The 22,736-nt window shown below is 44.3% G+C and overlaps 1 protein-coding gene and 1 pseudogene across 3 annotated transcripts in view; one reads left to right on the forward strand and one right to left on the reverse strand.

The window, feature by feature from the left end:
* Nucleotides 1-2,161: 2,161 nt before the first annotated feature.
* LOC146066081 (U2 spliceosomal RNA) lies at nucleotides 2,162-2,381 on the forward strand (annotated as a pseudogene).
* Nucleotides 2,382-8,788: 6,407 nt separating this feature from the next.
* The window catches only part of P3H2 (prolyl 3-hydroxylase 2), a 195,815-nt gene continuing 181,867 nt past the window's right edge, over nucleotides 8,789-22,736 (reverse strand). For all 3 annotated transcript variants that reach the window (XM_083177536.1, XM_083177538.1, XM_083177537.1), the window contains exons 7-15: nucleotides 21,480-21,520; nucleotides 20,291-20,379; nucleotides 19,645-19,772; nucleotides 17,847-17,942; nucleotides 15,347-15,497; nucleotides 14,243-14,360; nucleotides 13,640-13,715; nucleotides 10,543-10,683; nucleotides 8,789-9,436 (exon numbers count right to left, since the gene is read on the reverse strand). In XM_083177536.1, coding sequence (XP_083033662.1) covers nucleotides 9,335-9,436; nucleotides 10,543-10,683; nucleotides 13,640-13,715; nucleotides 14,243-14,360; nucleotides 15,347-15,497; nucleotides 17,847-17,942; nucleotides 19,645-19,772; nucleotides 20,291-20,379; nucleotides 21,480-21,520 — 942 coding nt within the window. In that variant the 3' untranslated portion in view covers nucleotides 8,789-9,334. The remainder of the gene's footprint in view (nucleotides 9,437-10,542; nucleotides 10,684-13,639; nucleotides 13,716-14,242; nucleotides 14,361-15,346; nucleotides 15,498-17,846; nucleotides 17,943-19,644; nucleotides 19,773-20,290; nucleotides 20,380-21,479; nucleotides 21,521-22,736) is intronic.

The following is a 22,736-nucleotide window of genomic DNA, read 5'->3' on the forward strand; positions in this document are numbered from 1 at the left end:
TCCTTTTTCTTCCCATTGCGATCCTGTAGCTGTCGCCCCCTCCTGCAGCACATTGGGGTCGGGATAGCGAGAGGTAGACCCAGGGCATGTCCCCTCCCCCTCATGAGCCATCGCAGCGACAGCCTCTATCGGCGCACCCCCTCCCCGCTGTGTCCTGGAGACGTGCACTGTGTGCTGCTGTTTAAAATTCACATCTCCCGCTGGACCGCGCTAGCCAATAGGAGCTCGCGGTCCAGCAGCCACCAGTTGATTGGCTGCTGGACCGCAAGCGCCTATTGGCTAGCTGTCCAGCGGGAGACGTGAATTTTAAATAGTACCACGTCTCCCGGACATAGCGGGGAGACGGGTGCTGGCGGGGGAATGGGTGCTGGCAGGGGAGACGGTGCTGGCGGGGGAGATGGAGCTGGTGGGGGAGACGAAGCTGGCGGTGCCAGTACGGCTCCGGCGCCACAACAGCTTCACGCGCCCTCGCTACGCCTCTGTCGGTACTTACCTGGCCTTGGGATTCTGTAGGAATTCTGACTGTTATGATGTGTACACATGGTGAGATTTCGTTGCTATTTGACTATTTGATTGCTATACAATCTTTGCTAACTCATGTGCTATATGCATACAATTCATACTATCTATATTCAATCTGCACTATAGTCATTGCTGCACTGTCTATTTGGCTTTTCGATTTCAGCTGAATGGGATTGCACATGGGCCTCGAATTGGGAGCGAAAGCTTAAAACCATGTTTGATCTCCATTCGAATTATATGCGATACCGATTCGATTTTGACTATATAGTCAAAATTGAATGGTAAATCTTACAGTGTGTGCACACCATTAGGATGCCACCATCCTGCTGTGATCTCGTTGATTACTATAACTCATGTTACTGTATGTTGCTTGTATTTGATGCATACCTTATCTATTAAATAATTATAAATAATGTTTACGGAAGTGGTTCTGTATGAAAAAACAACAACTTAAGGATGTGATTTCCCACGTAAATTCTCTGGAACACAATATGCAAATGAGCACAAATTAATAAAAGCAATTATTTCTAAGTCACACTGACTGCTCTAATCTATGTATTTGTAATGTGCCAAGTGCCCAGGCGTTCCCAGCCCTGCTTCTTTTATTTCAAGAAGAGTTTGTAGATTATTTGTTGATTGGGAGATTATTTATGTATTGTGTTTTTACCTTTTCTGTTGATTTTATGAACTGTGATTGCCTGCAGCAGACAACCCTGTCAAACAAGCTTCGGTGGAAAGGATGCGGTTATTTAAACTTAAATTTATTAGTATACTTGTTTTTAAGAGGGCAGAAATACCAGTTTTTCAATATTTGAGCTTCATTTTTAATATTCCGGTAAGGTCTTGGCCTCTTACCTCAGGGCAAAGCTGCAAATGACCTAGTTTGGCTAGAGATGCTCCTGTAATGGAGCATAGCCCTACTGTACTCTACCCTCAGGGCTCACTAAGTACATGAGAAATGTTGCTAAGGGTAATAGTGTTATTGAGTCTGATTCATGGCACGCAATGCTGATGTTGATGAAGCTGAGGGATTTTATGCTGGTGTGCATAAATCTCTGAAAACTGCTATGGTACATGAGACATACAGTATCAGGTCCAGTATGTCCTGGGTATTCCTGGTTTGTGAACGGGAGGTGGCTATAAAGATGCTTAGAGATGGTCAGAGTAATGGGAGTGCCATAGGCATGGCGGTTAAAGTGTTTGCATGCACAGATGCTTCACCACTCAATTAGGAGGCCATACATGGATGTATAAACTGCAGATACCATACAGTAGGTTGCTACATACAAGATGTCTGTCAGAAACAGGATTCTTTTCCCCATAAACACAAGTTTTTGCTACACAACCACAACACTCCCATGTCCCTACCAAAAGCGAAGAGCCAGATCCATTTGTTCCCATTGCTGCCCCAATTTGCCCCGTTTTAAAGAAATACTAATCCGGCCAATGGGAAAGGTCCTCTTTACTTCATGTAGGCATTTTGGGTACTTGGCACAACAAAACCCTCATACACAGTGCTAATAAGAAATCCTTTGTGGACACTCTCCAAAAGAATGAATAGGATCAGGCTGACTGATCAGAAAGAAGCTTTGACCAATCAGTGAGGTCCTATTAAATTTTTATGAAGTGTACAGGAGTGGCCGCTTCTCGGCCTTTTGGCTAAGATCAAGTGTAGTATCTGTTCTTATCAGTGGGTATGGACTGGCCTCTGGCAGAGAATAGAGAAAGGCTGGACTGAGTAGCTGCTCTGATGGGCGGAGGGTGTGGGACCCCTCTTTTTTGCCTGGGAGTGGTGAAAAGTCTGGCTGAGTACCTTCACCTCTGCCTTTGGTAGGAGGTGTTGTTTCCGTAAATCCACTGGTAAGAGGGGGGGAGAAACACTGGGCCTAGTAGTTTGACTCTCTTGATGGGGTTTGTAGCCCCCGAAGGATGAGACAGCGAAAGGCTCAGTCTAGTATCCATTCCCAAGGAGCGGAGAAAGACTGGGACTGAGTAGATGGCTCCTGTTCCAGAGGTTCGTAGCCTCTGATGGGGAGACCGCGAAAGGCCCAGCTTAGTACCTTAACCTTGGGATCGGAGAAACACTGAGAATGAGTAGATTGCTCTTCCGAGGGGGTCGCAGCCCCTAAGGGAGTCAGTCGAAAAGCCCAGTGGAGTACCCATTCCCATGCCAGGGGCTGGAAAATGCCCTATGGTGGGAGCAGAGAAACACTTGGTCGGACGCTGATCGGTCGGCTGCTTGGAGTCCGAGGCTGCACTGTGCCCCCGGGGAAACTCGGGGGTGCCGAACATGCACGGGTGATCCCAAAATCACCATGCATTAGTAAGCACTAGCACTGCGCACTTCCCTCTAGGTTAGCGCTTCACGTCCTTACCTCGTCCTTTTGGATGGGATAGGACAATTTTTCACACCCCCACCCCGGCCTTCTGGCTAGGGTCTTCTTTATTATTTATTTCTTTTCCTTCTCACGTCACTTTCACGTTTTCTGTTTTTTTTTGTAGTTTGTCATGTTTTTTTGGGTAGTGTGGTCGACCCTTATGGGCCTTCCATTTCCCCAATGTGCCGAAGCTCTCGCCTTTTTCGGGAGAGCTTCGTGCCCCCGAGGACGACCCCGAGCCGCAAGGCGGAGGGAAGTCTATTTAGGGTCTCTCCAAACCTTCGGGTGCGGAAGACCCACCGTCCTAACCCTTCCGGGGGTTGAGGAAAGAGGGTCTCTCTAAGCTTCGGCGAAGAGGACCCACCGTTCCCTATTTTCCCCTCTTCGGCCTTATGGTTGAGAGGGGTTAGGGGAAAAACGGGGCCCGTCTCCTTCAGGAGATAAGCCCACTCGATCGCACGGCCCCCCTTTGCACGTGTTTAGGCACAGCACTGGTGGTAGGGAGCACACCTCGGGCTCCTGAGTTTCTTCAAACTCATTAATGATGGGGTATTTTTTTTTTCTCTGCAGGTCCTACTTCCATGTGGAAACAAGTCCTGTTGCTGGATATATTTTTAATTATTATAAAGAAACAGGGGGTGACATTTAATGGGATGAGATTTTTAGTAAGGTTCTGAGATTGAACATTATCGCATTTTCCGAATAAAATTGACTATTTAATAGGATGTGAATTTGCGGGTGAAAAGTGCAATATGGTGCGATTTTTAGTGATGAAAATGTACGAATTAGTGGACATGTGCGAAAGTTTCTTCATCTTACAGTATCCTATTGCATCAGTGTACTCTTTCCATTGGTATCCAGGTAACATAGCTACAGTAACTACCATGGTCACGCCTGCGTCCACAAATGCCATATCCTGACAATTAACATAGACGTCTATGGTGAAAACCAGCAAATCCGGCTAACCGCAAACTCAGTTGGGGTCATTCACAAAGGTGACTGCTGCATGATGATCTGTGCATGCTTCAGCAAAATAAAGATAGAAAATGTGGTCTATTTTCCATTCCTATTTTGAGCTTATAGGTCTGTGAATCTTTGCAGAGCTACAACTCATACTGAAGCAGGCCCATAGTCATGTAATGCTCTGAGGGAAGTGTTCATACCTTCCAATTGTCCCAATCACGGTGGTACAGTCCTTCTAATGCTGCATTCAGACCGCATAACTGGCTTTGACCCTGTATTTGAAAATGTTTCCAAAAACGGGTCTGCCAGGTAAAACCCCTTTCACACCGCATCTCTTAAACGGTATATTACCGTTTAAGTGCCGTTTTTTTGACACTGGCAGGCCCGTTTTTGGAAACTATCCAAATACAGGGTCAAAGCCAGCGCAGTATTCAGCGCCCCCCCCCCCCCCCACGAGGGTTACCATCACCCCCCCCCCCTAGGGTTAACATCATCCACACCCACACACCCCCCCTAGGGGGTTAACATCACACATCACAACCCCCCCCCCCCAGGAGGCTGCTTATAAGAAAAGTGACTTTCGGAAAATGACTGCCCCTATACGAAAGACAGTTTTTTTAAACAGGCTTTCCTATGGGGCAGCCATTTTCCGAAAGTCACTTTTTTTTTTAGAAGCGCATCCGTCCATACAGTACTGCCGGGATCTGTAACGGGAGGTACCGGCTGCACGAAGAGGGAAGGGGTGGTTCTTAAGCACATTGCGGGGCAGGGGGGGGGGGGTGTTAACCCGAGCGGGGGGGGGGGGGGGGTCGGCGGGGGGCTCCAGTGCTATGAATATTTAATGAGCGCTCATTAAATATTCACTGCGCTGAATTTAGGACCCAGCTTATTGGCTGGGTCCTAAATACCGTTTCGGACCCGATTTTGATGCCAAAAGACCGGGTCTGAAACGGGTAGGACCCTCCATTTTAACCGTTTTACAAAAACGGCTTTTGTAAAACAGTAAAGTGGTTCTGCACCTTTCAGACCGCACAGATTACCGTTTTAAAATGGTTAAAAATCGGCAAAATACCGTTTTTTAAGTGCGGTCTGAAAGGGGCTTAATTGCAGACTGTCCCTCTCATGGTTCATAGTGTCCCGTGGGCAGGGGCAGTTGGGGGACCCAGCAATCACCACTGTTCTTCTGCAGAGCAGCCGGTGATCATTAAATAAATGCCGTGTACACTCACACAGCATCTCTACAGTGCAGGGAGGTAGGCAGGGGCTGTCCAGCACCTTGGGGAGCACTTGGGCATGCTCTTAAAGTAACAATACTGGGGTCGCTGTGCTAGGCCACTCCCCATCCACCAGAAACCCCACCAAATGAACTTGAAGCTCCACACCCTTTTCGGTAGGGTAGCACCCTTGGCGCGATAGGTCCCAATTTACACAATACTAATGTTGGAAGATATGAATGTTGGTTATAGTGGGTTCCAATGCATAATTCTGATCAGCGAAAACGAATTATGTGCCATTCTTGCATACTAAAGGAATATCTCACTGCTGCATGCCAGGGTTGCCTACCCTCCCGGCCCCCCCTGGAAAGGTGGGTAACCCTATCAGATTCTGAGGGACCCACCCTCCGCCCTCCGATTGCGGCATCCTCCCCCTGACTGAAGCGTTTAAATACTGCCATCTACGGGTCTCCGAGGAGGGGACGGGCTAAAATGTCATAGGGCAGTATTCAATATAAAATATCACCGTGTGCAGCGAATCCTGTTTAGGATTCGCTGCACACTCGCTGTGTTCCGGAGGGCTGGCTGCCACTCGCTCTCCCTGTATTCAATATCTGAGGGGCGAGTTGCCCCTCGCGGCGCATCTTAACCCCTGCAGTGGACGCTCGTCCGCTGCAGGGAGCCGTGGGACGGTGGCAGGCAGGGAGACTTCCATCTCCCCAGAACGTATGTGGGGGGGAGGTGGGCTCCCCGGGACCCAGACAGCACAAGCTGCCCCCCCCTGAGCCAGCAGGGGACCGGGTATATTCACTGCTCCCGATCATGCATATGTAATGATCGGGTGCAGTGAATATATGAATATCTAATGAGCGGCTCGGCTCCCAGGCCCCCTGCTGGCTGCTCTGTGTAAAAAAAGAAAATACATTTTTTTTAATTAAATATATATTATAAGCACATGAATAAAAATAGCATGCCCCTCCTCAGAATAAAATTCATGATTTTTTTACACCAAAATTAAAACAAAAAACCTTTTATTTTAATAGTTCACATTCCACTTCTCCATGAAAAGATGGAGAATTGCTACACGGAGAGACACGGCAAAAATCACTCAGAAAGACGGCGAGAAGTGCACGTTGAATAGGGTTGCTCGCTTTTTGAGAGCAAAAGTCTCCGTCCAACGCGAGAAAAGCACAAACTCGCCATAAAACACGGCAAATTTTTCTCATTGAATACTGCCCATAATCACGTTATTTTAGCACCGCCCCCTCCATGGAGATATGCAAATCTGATTAATTGCAGTCCTGGGGCGGTGGTTGATGATGTCGCGACCAAGTCCCCCCGACGTGTTGCTGACACTAAAAAAGTAGGAACCCTGACTGTTTGGTATTACTTATTTCTTTTTAAAGCAAGTTTTAAAAAAAATGAAAATTCCCTCTCTATAGCTACTACTGCCTCAGAATCACAACTGTCTTTTAAATCTGACATTTTTGAAGGAGCTTTCTGCATGAATGTTGCCCACAAGCTCTTATCTCTGAAAAACACCCATTCAGACAGTGCTGTATATTATTGTTGCTGTATCTACTAAAAATATGTTGTTTATAACTAATACAGTGCCTGGAGCTGATAAACTGACAGCACACTGAACCCAAACAGGTATTTTTATGAAATATTGAAAAGTAATTTGCAAAACAGTTTGAAGAAAGTTGTTGAGAATTGCTGAGTGCATGAGAATCAAGATGTTCCAGTCATGAGAGTCAGCAATCTTATTGTTTCAGGGTTCATGCAAGGTGGGCAGATTGTTAATCAAATAACCCAACTTCCTTAAGGTGTGGGGAATATATTTTACACCTGAACAAGTCAGACAGGAAGAATCTCTGCTATATGCATAAGTCATAATCACACATGTAGTATTTGTATGATTGTATCAGTCCTCACACACATCTGCTCTTCTATTCCTGCAGTTTCTCAATGGTAAGAGGAATCTGATCCCTGTAGTAAATCATGTCTTCCTATAAATCATAGCCTCCTACAGAGAAGGATGGGGGAATACCATTGTCGGAATAAGTTAGGGCCCCCATACACATAACTGTCTTGCATGCAACACCTCGGCAACCATTTGGCTCCCGGAGGCTAGATCACATATTATACACATTGCATATCATCCGATTGTATCTTTATTGCTGCAGTCACAATTTCTGGTCCCGTGTGAATCGAAATGAGAAGTATAACCTATACAATTTCACACAATATTTCATCAAAATGTGTCAAAAGCATGTGAAACAGGCCTAGTGTATGGAGGGGGGGGGGGGGGGCTTTACAGTACGTGTGCCCTACTCATAGCATTAGCAGCTTTTGCCGCTGACAAACTAATTTACCCACCACCCAGGAGACAGAAGGGCTGGGGGCACAGAGCACTGGCCATGCCCCTACTGACCAAAATGAGACTCATGGCTTGCGGGAGCATCAATATCGTAAAGCATACATGCTGACTTTTTTGTTGTCCTCTCCGGGGGAAGCCTGGTAATGGTATGTCAGGGGGGCGGGGAGAGGCTGACATCACCAAGCCCTGCCCCCATGGCAGTCAAACAAAGTAATTTGCGGGTCTGCAAATTGGGGGAGGGGCTAAAATGATGCGAATTGCGCCATTTTAGCCCCTTCCCTCATCGTGGACCCGTCGCAAACCCGCAGACGCTGCGTGGCCAATGTGGGAGGATTGCTCACCTTCTCGGGGGGCCGGGAGGGGGACCCGTGTTTTGGGAGCCTCCCGGCAATTCCGGGATGGTAGGCCTGCTGTAAAGCCATACCTGCTTTTGGCAAGGCCCCACCTCTTCTTCAGCCATGTGGGCGTCCCGACTCACACATCAGATATATTGGGAGGTATGTACATTGTTCCCCCACCCCCACACACACACACACACACACACACACACACACACACACACTTGCTTCTCCCATTGCAAAAACATGTACTTAATTGAAGAATTCAGCAATAGTAAGTTCAAATAGAAATGATTTTGAAAATAGGGCCTGATTCAGACGTGTTCGCTAGACTGCATATGAACCACCGCCTGAATCCTCTACCATGGGAACACATTCCCTGGACAAAAAAACCTTCAATGGATGCTGAAAATTGAATGAGTTTTGCTCTGTACATGGATGAACATAAGTCTATACTTACTTTTATCCTGGATGGAGATAAAAGGGTAGGCGCTGATGTCATGTGATGTCAGCTGCCCACCCCATGCAAGACTGCATTCCCAGGGGAACACCCAGCATTTTATTGGTATACCCATTAAACCAATGGCATTCCCCTGCTGCCGATCAGGGACCTCCCTGTCCAGAACGAGTTTGAAACTTGCCGAAGCCGTTTGCTCCCGTGGTTTGCACATCCGCGTATTCACGCATGCGCAGACTCCAAACATTGGGTAAGGGGACAAATTTATACCTGTACAAACAGGTCTGAACCGGTCCATAGTTGGGATTAACAGGAGTCGTAAAAGGTTTTCAGAGAAAACGTCAAATTGGAAGAAATGCAGTTAAAACTGCAAGTGTCCACTATTGATGGAGGAAAGCAGAATTCGGATGTGGCAACCATTTGCAGAAACTTGTGCATTACCCATGGTCCTAGTGCAATTAGGTGGCATTTGTAATAACCAGCCCGGGAACCTGGGAGAGAGTAAACACATTTCTATTGACATCATTGTGGCCAAATCTTATTTTATTACATAAAAGTAATCAACAAACAAAGCTCATCCAATGCCCTGATATTTTTCATTGTAAGGTCAAATCTAATATTTGATTTTTTTCAGAATTTATAGAACAAAATAAATATTATTTATCAATTATAAAGTTATGTAGATAAATAAATAAAGAGACGCTGAAACGGACCAACAGATTCATTTACAGTATAAGATGTGTAACTCTGACCAGATAAGCAAGCCGGCTCCTCGCAGGATTTCTTCCAGTAGCAGAATACATCCGGTGTATTGTTATGGAATTAATACGAATTATAATACTGGCAACAGCAACATTCTAGAAACACAAATACAGTACAGTTCTCAGTAGTAAATTCCAGGTAACAAATACAATACAGTATATAGAAGGGTAAAAAAAAAAAAAGCTTCAGGGGAAATATATTTTGAGCTCCTTTTTTGGCGTATTATTTACATTACACTTTAGGCTTTGTACAAAAATAAAATGTTCTAATAAGATTATTAATTATTAATAAATACTCTTTTTTTTAATTAAAATCCCTGGTTATAGCTCATCCTTGGGGTTGATGTTCATCTCTTCTCTTCCTCCGCTACTGCGACCGTTGTTGTTTAGGGACTGTATGACCTCATCCGCCTGCAGCCGTTCCTGGAAGCAGAAATACTTATTCGTACATACATACAGCGATAAGCAGTTCCATCCACCATTAAATCCAAGCCTATGTTGCTGGAGAAGGGTATGAGACATAAGGTTGACGAGATTTAGGTCGACACTCATTAGAACGACCACTAATGATCGATATCTGAAAAAGGCTGATATGCTTAAGGTCGAAAGGGTCAAAAAGTTGAAAAAAATGGACACCGAAAAGGTCAACGTGCATGTTTCAGTTTTTTGTTTTTTTTTGGTGTCACAGTATGTCGACAGGGGCACTGTATAAGTATACCGCATCGCATCACTTTGCATGCCATGCTTCGGCCATGGTGTCTCGTTGCACTTGGCACGATATCTATTTTCCCTTTGTGCCCACTGGGATGGTAAAGTATGAACAAGTCGATTTTTGGAAGAAAATAAGGAAATCTTATGTCAACATTTTTTATGTCAACTTTTTCATTGTTAACATATTGCTTGTATCGACCTTTTAACCCCATCGACCTTTAGCATGTTGACCCTTTTTAGGTGTTGACCTATGGCCTGTCGACCTAACGACTGCATACTGCAGCAGACATACAGTATAGGAGGTGCTAACAGGAATATGTTCACACAAATGCGGCTTATGGAGTCCAGCATGCAAGCATACAGTACAGATGGAGCGGGCATCATCCTTGGCCGGCGCTCGCCAGAACCCTTGAACTGGCGAGCACCGGCGATAGAGACTGGGACTCGCGTGTGTCTCACACGCACGTGTGTCCCAGTATCACAGCGGCTGGGCAGCGTCTCCCTGCCCGTCTCCACTTCAGGGAGACGCTGCCCAGTTCGGGGGGGAGGGGGGTCGGTGAAGCGAGGGAGACCAGCGGGGGAGGCGGCAGGGACCGGTGGCAGGCTCCGTTTGTTAAGGGGCGCGCGAGCGTCTCGTGCGCAAGTGCCCCCGACGGAAGCCAGCCGCTGGCAGGGCTGGCGAATCTGTCGCCAGCCCCTGCAAAGATGGAGCTCGCTCCATCTGTATATGCCTCTACCAGCTGCAGGTGCGAGTACACGCTTTATAAAACAACTTAAAGCAGCCAGGCTACTGTGTCAGCTTGTCTTATGCAACTTACCAGTTCTCTGTACAACGGATCTAAAGTGAACCAGAGAGCGACAGCGCACCGCTGGCCTCTAGTAACAGCTTTCACCCCATGAGGATTCTCCCCTCCAGAAGAGAAACCAACCAGCCGACCACATTTTGGCTTTATGGCAGCCTGTAAAGAAACAAGGTTTTATTTGAGCTTATTAAAACGGTTTAGAAAAAAGTGTGACCTGTGATCAAACTACTGCAGCTATAGGTCCTCCCTTGTCTACATACACTTTTGACCCTAATCATTCAAGAAAGTTGTGTGCTTAATTATCACATTAGTCATCTCCATCATTTGGGTGTTTTCCTTATAGCAGGTCTGACATGTAGGTAATACTATATGTATCATGTAAACATGTGTAAAATAAAGTGTCACTATTCAGCCACTTTATCCTGTATATTCTAAGCATGGGAACTCTCTACCCTCTGTATTGTGTCTGCACCATCTTCATCAGCCTTGTATGCATTGCTTATATTATCATAGACAACCGGCCCTAGGCTTCAGCAAACGCCTAGGGCATTTGGAATGCCTAGGGGAATGCATTCCAAGCATTGAAAGCGGGCAGCGGCAGACTGGGACAGGTATAACATGTATAAGGTAAAGAGGTACTACTGTGTGGCATAACATGAATAAGAGGCACTACAGTACATTTATTTATTTACAGTTTCCTATATAGCGCAGCAGATTCTGTTGAACGCTGGGCATTCTCCTGTTACCGCACCATGCTCACCCCCCTATTCTGCCCACTATAGCGTGAACGCCCCCCCCCCCCCTGGTGTTATACTCTCCGAAGGCGTTCAAAGTAACATAAGAATTCACATTTATTATATTTGTTATAATAAAACAACACTTATCACATGTGTATGTTCAAATAATCTAGAAAGTATCCTCCTGTATCGAAGGTTTATAATTGGTAAATAAACACTTAAATCTGTAATGAGCATAAGATCAGTACATTGCTGTAGAGAGGTAGCTACGCTCACCTGTGCAGTACTCTGCTTTGTATGTGAAGTGACCTTTTCCCCAGTGTATATTATATGCAATGTTTGTAGCCGTGAGTGTGGCAACCTTTATGCAACCTATGGATATATATTTTCTCAGGCTAAAATGATGACATGTCTTTGTTATGTGAACACTCCCAGCTATAATGAATGATGATGTCAACAGTACCAGTAATTACTGAATAATACCGTGAGCTTTGTAGCGTGGAAGAAAAACACAAACGATCACAAAACTATACATGAGGAGTCCACCAGAGGGAGCCAGAGTTACAGTATGTTCCCATGTCTAGCTGTAGTACATTTATGTATATGCTATAACAAACAAATAGGATTTTTTTTTCTCATTGTGGAACTTCGTTTTAAAGTGAAAAATGGTTGTTACACTGCAGCACACAATACATATGCAGCTGTATAGTACAGTATTCTAAGGTGAGATTTATGGGTTTGATGTATTAAGCTGTTAAAAGAGTGAAGTTGCCCATAGCAACCAATGAGCTTTGAGGTACCATTTATCAAGTACAGTTTATAAAATAATAATTAGATGCTGATAGGTTGCTACGTGTACACTGGTCCCCAATACTCCACTCTTCATCGCTCTGACTATACATAAACCTGTATGTATTTTTTTTAACTTGATTTCATTCTAGGGAAGATGTATCAAACCTTTAAGAGAAAGTGAAGTTGCCCATGGCAACTGAGCAGCTTCTAGCTATCATTTATCTAGCAAATTGTATAATGGAACAGTTAGAAGCTGGTGGGTTGCTATGGGCAACTTCTTCACTTTATTAATTTTGAAAGTTTGATTTCTCTCCCCATTATTTTGTATTGCAAACACAGTCATGTTCCAACCTGTAGCTTTGAGGTAAATGTGTTTTTCACATTTATTTATTAACAATTCCTTATATAGCGCATACATATTCTGCAGTGCTTTACAGAAAATGTTTGACCATTCACATCAGTCCCTGCCCCAATGGAGCTTACAATCTATATTCCCTACCATGTGTACACACACACACAGGCATTCTAGGGTTAAATTTGTTCAGAGCCATTAACCTACCAGTATATTTTTGGAATGTGTCAGGAAACCAGAGTACCCGGAGGAAACCCACACAAGTACGGGGAGAATATACAAACTCCGCACAGTTAGGACCATGGTGGGAATCAAACCCATGACCTCAGTGCTGTGAAGCAGTAATACTGACCATTACACCGTCCGTACAGGGGCAGATGTACTAAGATGGGTTATGGTATTTTAGATCTACAGGGGGAAATTTACTAAAGGAAATTAGTAAAAAAATAGGTGTATTTGTATCCAGAAATACACTTATTTTTGACATTTACTATCCCGAAAATACGGCAATTCGTATTCGTATTGATATGTCAAGGTCTACAGTCCTATAGTCGACAGTGAAAAGGTCAACAGGGTCAAACGTTCGACAGGGTCCAAAGGTCAACAGTGAAAAGTTCAACAGGGTCACAAGGTCGACAGCTAAAAGGTCAACAGGGTAAAAAGGTCGACAGTGAAAAGGTTGACGTGGTCAAAAGGTTGACATAGAAAAGGTCAACCTTTAGATCCTGTCAACCTTTGGACCCTGTCGACCAATAGTGGTCAACCTTATGACTGTCGACCTAGAGTCAATCTATCATGAGTCCGGATACCACTAAGATGTACTAGGGACAAAAGTACTAAGCCTTGGGGAGAGGTAAAGTGTAGAGAGATAAACTACCAACTGACCCGCTCTTAATAACCATTTTTATAACACAACCTGTAACACACGATTTACCACTGAGACATGATTTGTGAATCTCTGTGCTTACAAAGGTACATGCACATCACAGTAATGACTTATCAAATTGATGCAGAAAGAGTTCAGCACTAATTTTCGTTCTTCCCATAATCAAAAGATACAAGGGGAGATGTATCATAGCTTGGGGAGCGATAAAGTGGAGAGATATAAAGTACCAACCAATCAGCTTTGAAGTGTCCTTTTTCAAATAAAGCATGTAAAGTGACAGAAGCTGATTGGTTAGTGCTATACAGTATCTCTCTCCAAGGAATGAAATAGCCATAGAATACTTACAGTGACCGTTTTAGCATCCATTTCAGTAAATACAAATTCTCCGCCATCAAAATCCCCATTCAGATATAGGAGAGCACTGCAAAATGGGAAAAGAATATGTAACTGCCAGTAGTAACCTGACTTTTCTCTTAGTATTGCTTCTGTCGCAGGAGCGTTTGTGGGAGAAGTTGAACATTAATCACTGGGCTATGGTTTGTGAAAGGTAGGTATTACTAAAGCCTTGTATCACTGGCTTAATGGTTGCTAAGTGACCATACCGCCCATGTTTTTTTTGTGTACAGGGGGAAAAATCGCAAGGAGCGCGCTCCCGCAGTCAGCCCTTAACGGTCGATCTTGCGATTTTGAACTTTCAGTGCTGACGTATCAGTCAAAGTCGCTGGGGAAAATGGCGCATGTTGCAATATGATGGCTGAGCAATATATTGCTGAGCAATCATAGACCAAAATTGCACAGTAATAATAAGCCAAAATCGCTCAGGGACCATATTGCACCATGTATACACACCTAAACTCTCTTGTCACTCTCCTGTGTGAACACACAATACAGTATAAGCAGATATAAAACATTTAAAGGAATGTCAGTCTAGAATAGAATTTGGTTTACCTATAATCTCGGTATGTGTAGGCCGGAGACTCCTTCCAACATTCATTGGCTTCTGGATCTAGCAGACAATTATCAGCATGAATAGGGTGACTGAGATCATTCCTATTGTCCTGCTGACCTGTAAATGTGGCACAACAAACAATATAAGTATGTATGTATGTATGGATGTATGTATGTAGCACAACACAAAACATATCTACATTTAGATACAAATCTGTGGATGTCAAGTAAAATTTAAAAATACTGTAATTTAACAGTGAAAACTAGTGGCGGTTTTTACCTATGGGCTGCAGCCCCCCAGGTAAAATCCGCCACTGTTCTCTGCCTAATTGAACCCAGATGCAGTCTGTGAGACTGTTCTGGCTTCACTGTGACTGGCAGCGACTTCCTATTGGAAGTCCGACCTGCCAGTCACCCAAGGCAGTTCCATTGGGAGGGGTTTCCTCCCTCAGGGATGCCTCTACATAGGCTGCTGTGCGGCAGCCCATAAAAACCGGGTTCCGTGCATGCACAGTACGAGGATGATACTGCGCATGTGCCGAACCCAGGACCCTGAATATGCCTCTGGGGTCTGCTGCAAAAGCAGTCTATAGAGGCTAGGGGCTGGTGCATGTGCAGTACCAAAGAAGCTATTGCGCATGTGTTGGAACCGGTGGCTGAGACTTTGATTGGCAGCAAGGACCATGAACAGAGCAGCGGCAGCAGAGGGGGGCCCACAGTGCGGCCGTCCCCCTCCTCTGCAGAGGTAGGAGCCGCCACTGGTGAAAACTGTTTCTATATGCATGCGTTTTTGAAAATGACTACTGAACTTGGGCAAAGTAATACCTAAGTAACCTTAGTACTGTCCAGATGCCATTATTTTGTGCTTAACCTGAGCAATTGCTTGTTTGAACCAGTTGCATGTATTGTCAGGTTTGGGAACATCACCTGGAAGTCTCAACTCTATGTATCATTGTTTCTATTAGTTATAGCAATCTAATTGATCTAAACTCAGTCCAGTAATAATAATGTATCTGCTCTACCCTGCAATTAGATTACAGCAACAGATATTACCCTCTAATACGTGGTGAATGTTGATCAAAGAGGAGCTCATTGTTCACTTACCCTGCAGAGCTGTCCTGCACACTAGGTGTGTATAAGAGAAGTAGAGTGTAGTGTTCAGCATGAAGTAAGACTGTACAATTCTCCGAGCCTTTTCACTCACATCGTAAAACAAGCGAGCGCTTTTCATCGACATGTGACCTTCATAGCCGAACTTCAAGGAGAAGAGATCAAGAGGCAAATTGAAAAAAACAATTCATGGTGAGATGCTTTTTTAAATTGTTCTAATAAATTGGCAAACTCAAACAAAGACTTATAGCCAATCAATAAAAAAAATTAGTCAAAAGGGGCAGAGCAGCCATTACTGTTGTGAGGCACACTCACCCATAAATTCATCCCTGCGTTCTGGCACTATACAGTAAGGTTTCATGCACACGGTATGATTTTGGCTGTTTTGACAATGAGGGATATTCTCTAAAGCAGGAATGCGGTAAAAACCCTGTTATCTGGGTTTTTACCGCATTTTGATATGCAGCAAAACCTGCACGGCGGGTTTTTGCTGCGGGGGGTGCCTATGGGCTTCTTAACGCACCCACGCCACCCCGAACGGACCCCCGCCGCCTTGCGCTGACACCCCCTCAACTGTGTCCAAGCAGCACAGCGCTGTGCTGCCTGGACCTGTGACCCCCTCCTCCCTGCACTGTATCCTCTTCCAGGTGCAGGGAGGAGGGGGAGAGCCCACACGCATGCAGCAGCAGCAGCCCCGGGTAATGGAGGGAGGGGGGAGCCGCCGGGACCTGCAGCACATCGCCGGCAAGATCGCAAAGGACAGCTCTTAACGCAAAAGCTGTCCTTTGCCATAATTATCGCATATGTTAGATCATATGCGATAATTAGGTCTGCAGTAGCCAGCGATGTGCGGCGGTAATCCCCCCCCCCCCTATGTGATTTCCATTGAACTTCCCAAAACCGAGAACCATACAATTTTGACTATATTTACTTGGGATTTTGACTATGGCTGATTTTGAATATAGTAGAACACTAGACTTTAAACCATATAGTAAAAATGATCTTGTCTGTGCAGTCTATTTTCTCTTCCGATGCCGATCCCACAGGGGTACACAACTGAATCACAAGCTGTACACACTGCGATTTGAGCTAACTTTTTCCCATTTTTGACTAAAATTTTAAGCTAAATTTGCACCATGCGTATGTAACTTTAGTTGTACATACTGTAGTCCATAAATGTATTTTGCTTTATTGCAAAATGGATCTATGATGTATCCATAATGGATTTATTTGCAATCTATCATCACTATCAACACAAAGGGCTGTATCATATTACAAATCCTGATGTTTTCCCAATGTTTTTTTTTCCTTGGGATATCCAATTAGGATTGGGCAATAAAAAGCGCAGGTGCTTCGGAAAACACACTAGTGCAGCAAAACCTGCTTGTTTTCAGCAGTCACAGCCTGGTATTTGCAGGAAAATGGGGCTGCTTTCTGGGATTTTGCATCGCCTGCCTCAGGCAAGCAAACAATATTCCTCATAAACCGCTGTAAAAGTACTTGGGGCTCTCCAAGTCATACTTGCTGACTTTTGCTGGCTGCCTTCCGGGAGAGGGCAGCCAGCTCTGTTATGCAGCGGGAGCTGGTCCATTGCCGGGAGTTAAAAAGAGGCGGATTGGGGGTGGAGCCACAGATGGGCTTTCCTGTTGGGGGCGTGCCTACAGTGATTGCGTCATTTTAGCTACGCCCCCCACCGTGCAATGCCGGTATTTCAGGCATTGCACTGCGGGGGGCAAGGTTAAAATGACACGATCGCGTCATTTTACCCACGGACCCCCCCCCACGAGGGGCGGATGGCAGGAGATTGGGGTTTATGAGGGAGGGTTGCCCCCATTTCCGGGGGGCCGGGACGGGGACCCAATTTCCGGAACCCTCCCGGCTCCAAGTACCAGCATGTGGGGAAGGCTTGGAGGGACCTGTAGTTCCGCATGAACACAATATTAAATCTTTCATTTTACACTTACTGTCTATAAACTTCAGCGCTGTGTTGATTAATATGAATAAATCATGGATCCATGGTTTAGCACAGTGAAATATGAAAAAACACAATGGGGTGAATAACTTTTATAGCTATGGTAAATAACTATAGACTATTGTGCAAGCAAAGTGTTGGTGCATTGTAGTGTGTATCACTGGTGCACTGTGAATAGATAATCCGCTATAAAATACATTTCCACAGTGGAAATATTCAGATTGAGTGTCAGCAAGGCCCAAGCTATAGAGGTACAGCGCCACCTACTGTACAGTTTGTAAAGTGATAGACTATTATGGTTCAGACACGGATAGTCTCTGAATGAGTTTTTCCAGGTGTAGCTAACTATAGAGTTGCCATAGTTATGATAATTTCCCCTGCTGAAGGCAAGTATTTAAAAAAAAAACACTGTGAGTAGGTAACAGAGTACAAACAGGGGTGCTCCATACAGAGCCATGCACTGCTGGGTGGACTAGAAGTGCAGCATTAAAAACATCCCATCAATTTCTCAGTGTAACTTACCTTTAAAGCCTTTAGCACTGTGGCCCCCTCAAACTTCTCATTTGGGGTATGAGGTGATGTTTTACCCCTGTATCCATCTCCAGCTAGCACTATGGTCTAAGAAACACATTATCATCTTAATATAATCCATGAACACCACACCAGGAAAATCAACACTGCATTATGTACTATGGGGAAATTTAATAGGATGAGAGAATCAGAAAGTGAGAGATTTGGTAAGAAAGCTCCAGTTTTTTTTTTAAAGCGGCAATTATTTACACTGCAAAACCAGTTTGGTTATGCAGTATAAATGATTGCCGCTTTTAAAAAAATAAATGGAGATTTCTTACCAAATCTCTCATCCTATTAAATTTCCCCCAATGTGTGTGATCTGCTGTATTGTATGTTTTCTGTTTCTGCATACTATGCATACTCAACAATATTTACTCTATTCAACAGTTTAAGGACACCGAACAGATCTAGGCTTCTGCATCTGAGATCTCTCCTGTGTGCCCAACTGCTTCTCCTACACCACAACTTGGATATTGCAACGCTGCAGTACCTAAAGCTTACTACAGAATGACCAGGACACTATATAATCACTTTCTTCCCAGTGCCAGATGCATGCTGCCTTGCCATCGGTTTTAATTCTGCTGTCAGCTAGAAAATGTCCAATCCTTGATGTGTATGTTGCCTCCTTTTCAGAAGTTGCTACTTCCTGGTGTTGCAGGAATATGGCTGCTGTCTCAGTCAGGACGTTGTGAAAATACTTATTTAATAGCTCATTATCACCCTCCTAAATGGTGTCAATTTCCTCTCATCTGGCCTGCAGAGGCAATACTAGCATAGCTGCCTACCCTCCTGCATTCTGCAGGAGACTCCCCGACATAGCAGCAATCTCCCTCTCTCCCTCACTTATCCCACATTACACTGTTACATTTTTTGGGGAAAAATGGAATGAGAGATTAGATACATTTACATTGAATCATCAGCACCATTTCCCAGCACTTTACCAAGTATATTGGGCGGGATTTTGTAACATCCGCTGCCCATTATCGCCTGGCATCGCATTATTAATAACGGCATATGCTCTAACATATGCAGTTATTAACGCCAAGGGACAGCTCTTGCGATAAGAGCTGTCCCTTGCGAGGCACTTTGCAAAATTCTATTACCAACTATAATCTCCCTGAAACTAGTTTTCAAAAGTAGGCAAGTATGAATACTAGTCTTCTGCTCTCACTGCACAACTGTGCCAATCGCCATAATGCCTTTTCAGGACTTTACCAATTTTATCCAAGCTACTATAATTTACAGTCAAACTGCTTATGGCACTCCCTCCTGAGTACCTACCTCACCGACACCGGGACCACTAGACCCCCAGCTTTCTATACCATTATTTGTAACCAAAGAAAATAATATTCGTCTAGGGCTCATTAAAAAAATCAAAGAAGCAACCAGCCTCATTTAAGGATCGTAAAGCCTCCGGATATATAAAAATCTAAACTGAAACAGACAGGGCACATGAACTCATATTACATTTTATGGGTTAGGACTGGTCCATCAGTAAACTTTGTTTTATACTGACTTCCAAGAATTCTTGAGGTAAATACTGTATTTTACCAGTCTTGATTCCAAGAATCATATATCTGGAACTTCCATGTAATAAATAGCCAAGATTTCTGAAGACTTTCATGAAGTATTCTTGTTTGCACCTTTTGCTAATAAACTATTTTTGAATCCCTAGTTATGAAGGCTTATATACTGAAATGTAATTTATGGAACAGGAAAAAGCAAGTTTCTCAATGTGCTAACTTACATTGGCTACTCCCTGCAGCTCTTGACATTCCTCGTCTGTAATAACATTATCGAGCTGGACTCTCTGAGTGCCATTAAGATACTCGGAATTGTGCACAAGTTTCACATTATCGTATAGCAAGGGGCCTCCTGAAATGAAACATTATCCATTTATACAATATATATGTGAAACAGAGCAACCAGCAACAGCAAGAGAGGACGTTCGTTACATCCTGGCAATAATTACAACCATGGTCTGTACTTTTCTAATGCACAAAAATAATCATATTTTATCACATCAGTAATGTGGTATAAACTAATTCCAATCTAATTTTAGGTATTTATAAATCGCAACTGTACCTCATTTCTGAACATGACCACCAGAGGGCACCACATAATTAAGAGCCCTTTCATAAACTCATCATAAAAGTGAAATATACTTTAAATTACTGTATATTCCCTTTTAAATACACTGTACAGTTGGACAAACATGAAATAATTCAAGTTTAAAGATAATACTACTTTAACCTTTGGGGAAACAAAAGATATTTATAGAAGTCGGTATGCCATATTACTATAAATCTGACATCACAGTAATTGTACTTTACATGAACTGTAAAGACTTTTTCTGGTCAGTAAGAGGAGCTAATTGAACAAGGAACTCTTACCCTCTCTTAGCTCTCGGTCAACTCTGAGCACAGCCTTTTTTCCTGATAAGAGCCCAGTGACATCGGTCAGCTCAGTCCCAGATGGGATCCTGTACAATAAAAGCACAAAGAGAGTGAAATAAAAGTCTGAGAGGAAATATAGCACACACATAACAGCGCTGTAAACTATATTAGTATCATGGAAACTCTTTCTCAATAGACTTAGTGGATCATAAATGTACTTTTCAAAAATAAAACTATAACTAGCGGAACAGTTTATAAAGTAGAACACTACAGATGTGTCCTCATAAACCTATATTCTATACACCATACAGCACGAGACACCTGGTGTGACACAGAGCCTTTTTCTTTGAATTTAGCATTTTATTTTTTTGCTGTAGACACAGCAAAAAGCTTCTAACTGTGTAATAGACGCCGGGCTGCAAAATTAGCTTCACTGGCATGAGTTTTAAACATGTACAATTCACAGATGAAGCACAACGGAACATGGCTGCTGCATCGTAGCATTTCATATACAGATACTGATATGCACACAGATCTACAAATGTCGCACAACAAATTGATCAGTGCAGTCTAGCAGAGTAGTTCTGTCCTGTTCAGTTTTACGGGTGTGTATAAGATGCGCATTTTCAGTGAAAATACACTTGGCATGGCTGAGTTGGTCAGTACCTGGTGCGCGAAGCCGTTGGGCTTGACTGAAGCCACAGTGTATAAGGACACATCTGTATAGTAAACTGGAGGTTGGCATAGAACAGGATTGCTTCTAAGGTACTATAGGTACATCTACTTATGGGTGATCAGCAACAGCAGGAGAGGAAGAAAGCAGCAGTGCCGGTCACCCAATGGGCCAGATGTACTAAGAGTGAAAAGTGATAAAATGGAGTGTGATAAACCACCAGCCAATCAGCTCCTACCTGCCATGTCCCAGGCAGGGTTTGAAAAATAACAGGTACGACCTGATTGGCTGGTTGTTTATCACTTTCCATTTTATCACTTTTCAAGGCTTAGTACATCTCACCCTAAGCCTAGACACTGAAGGATCTAGATACTGCATGCATGTCTTCTTGCATTCTAGTTAGAACCAGCAGATATAAAGAATCAACAGGTAGAAAAAGAATGGAATATATATTTATATGCAAAGAAGTCATTCAAAAGTGATTTATCCTCTATTGGTCACATGGATACATACCTGTTTTCATCCTGCCGGTCCCCACCAGTAATCCAAAATTCCTGTAACAAAATGAGCAGAATAAACGTTGTTTTTGCATCTTATTGTTGTTGTTCTTCTATAGGTCATTCAAATGATTTTTTCCCCTGGCATATGGCTTTAAAATGTCATTAAAACGTAATACACCATCTCCTGCATTTGCCCTAGATAGTGCAGAACTACTGCAAGTTTGAGATCTTATATATTAATTTTAAATCTAATGGTGTGTACAGAAAGTGTGATTTTGGTTATCGATTTTGACTTTATAGTCAGACTCAATAGCAAGTTAAAATTGTACTGTGTTTTGCTGCCCCCGATACCGATTCAATCCTGATGAATGGCCCCACGGCATAGGAATCGACAGTAGAAATAGACTGTGCACCACACTCTATTTCTACTGTTCGAACGAGTGCCAGGGCCAGCACCCCCGGTAAGCAGGTTTAGGCATTTGCCTAGGGCGCCGACCACTGGAGGGCGGTAGTGAGCTGCAGAAGCAGCAGAGGAGCAGGGGAGCTGGAGGAAGGAACACACAGGTGTTCGGTGAGTGATCTGGCAGCATCACACTCCCCCCCCCCCAGCAGCACGGCGCCACAATGTGAGACAAACACCCCCCCCGGGCAGCATCGCACCACCACCCCACACCCCGGCGGCCACACCGCGCACCCCCCAGCAGCACAGCGGCCACATCGCGAATCGCCCCTCCCCCCCAGCAGTGCGGCGGCCTTATCGCGGGACACCCCCCCCCAGGAGTGCACTGGCAGAATCGCCCGGCCGGACGACGACATTGCGCACACACCCCCACCCTCGGTGGAGCGGGCGAGCGCTGGGCACTCCTCCAGCCTGGGGCGCTCCGATGCCTAGCACCGGCCCTGATGAGGGCCATGTTAATCAATGGATCACCACTCGCTGAATCGCCACTCTAGTAACCAGATAACCCAAGTCATGCCATTCAGAATGCAATGTATCCAAGTTGGTCTCATGTTCGATCCTGGTCGCAAGCCTTTCACCCCAAGCCCCAGCAATATCCCAGGTCAGAAGCTTGATGTGAAAGGTATATATACAGTACTTGTACAGGTATATACAAGGTGTATATAAATATTTGGGACATGAGATGAGATGTACTAAGCCTACAAAAGTGATAAAATGGAGAGTGATAAACAACCAACAACGAGCTCATAAATGCCAGCCTGCGACATGGCAGTTGGGTGCTTGGCTGGTGGTTTATCACTCTCAAGCTTA

The sequence above is a fragment of the Crinia signifera genome, chromosome 3 (genome assembly GCF_055691185.1).
Source record: "Crinia signifera chromosome 3, ASM5569118v1, whole genome shotgun sequence".
NCBI classification, from domain to species: Eukaryota; Metazoa; Chordata; class Amphibia; order Anura; family Myobatrachidae; genus Crinia; species Crinia signifera.